The sequence below is a fragment of the Lottia gigantea genome (assembly GCF_000327385.1).
Source record: "Lottia gigantea unplaced genomic scaffold LOTGIsca_2807, whole genome shotgun sequence".
Classification (NCBI taxonomy): domain Eukaryota; kingdom Metazoa; phylum Mollusca; class Gastropoda; family Lottiidae; genus Lottia; species Lottia gigantea.
Genome location: NW_008708902.1, coordinates 1 through 977, shown reverse-complemented (window position 1 = coordinate 977; position 977 = coordinate 1). Strand labels below are relative to the sequence as shown.

Here is a 977-nt window from a genome sequence, read left to right as displayed (position 1 = left end):
ATCTGTACAGCTAGTTCGACTGGAAATGAGTGAAGATGACTTATTCAAGATCATCAGACTATCACACACGAACAGAGATTACAGCCTGTGACCCCATCAACAAGAACCTACAGACGTAGGATGTAAAACTCCATTTCATGTTATTCATATCAATTTTCAGGAGAACAGGAAAGAATGTCCGAGCTGGGAAAGTGATAAGAGTTGATAAAAATGGGTTTGAGAATTTTGATGATTATTTTGGTGGGAATATATCGGGATCTGATTCGTCTATAAATATCACGTTAGATCATACGTTACATACTAATAAAAATTTACTACAAAACTCCAGTGATGATAGTAAAACTAAAGGCAAGAAACTCACCACTAAAAAGACACAGAAGTCTACAAATAAAGGAGATAGGGTAAGCTTTAAGTAACTTATAATTTTGGCCATGTTATAATACGACTGTCAGACCTATTGTTGTGATCTTGTCTGTTCATGATTTTTTTGTGGATACAGTCTTTATCGCTTAGACAGTGTTATTAAATCATAAATTAACCAAATTATATTAGTTTTTTTGACATTCAGAACGCTATTTTCAAATTGGCATCAACTACCAGTATGCCAACTCCAGAAGAATCAGCATGTACCTGTGTCTGTTTATTAAAAGTAAGGTTAGTAATTAATTAACAGCCAAGTTGGAAACTAAATGTATATTAATATTTTGATATTGTCTATTATAGAGTATTAGAATGGTTCGAGATATAGGACGGTATGTTTTATTTCTATTTATCAAAACAAAATTTAACATCTTATAAGCTACAGGCTGTGCATGTTTATGATCTGTCGACTGTTGGGAATCGAAAAAGAGTAGGCTAATGTTGCTGTCCTGGCAAAATTCCCCTCATCTCACACTGCATGGTGTTACCCGTCTTCATTAGCCCACATGGTGTAGAAAAGTAGGACGTAAACTCCATTCATTTCATTTCAATTATAT

At 34.0% G+C, this 977-nt stretch overlaps 1 protein-coding gene across 1 annotated transcript; it reads left to right on the top strand.

Moving 5' to 3' along the window:
- Positions 1-35: 35 nt before the first annotated feature.
- Positions 36-748, top strand: LOTGIDRAFT_176721 (hypothetical protein; the record flags this gene model as incomplete). The annotated part of the gene is made up of 4 exons (XM_009056646.1): positions 36-115; positions 161-401; positions 569-654; positions 724-748. The coding sequence occupies 4 exons, from the start codon at positions 36-38 to the stop codon at positions 746-748; spliced, it is 432 nt and encodes a 143-aa protein (XP_009054894.1).
- Between the last annotated feature and the right edge of the window lie 229 nt (positions 749-977).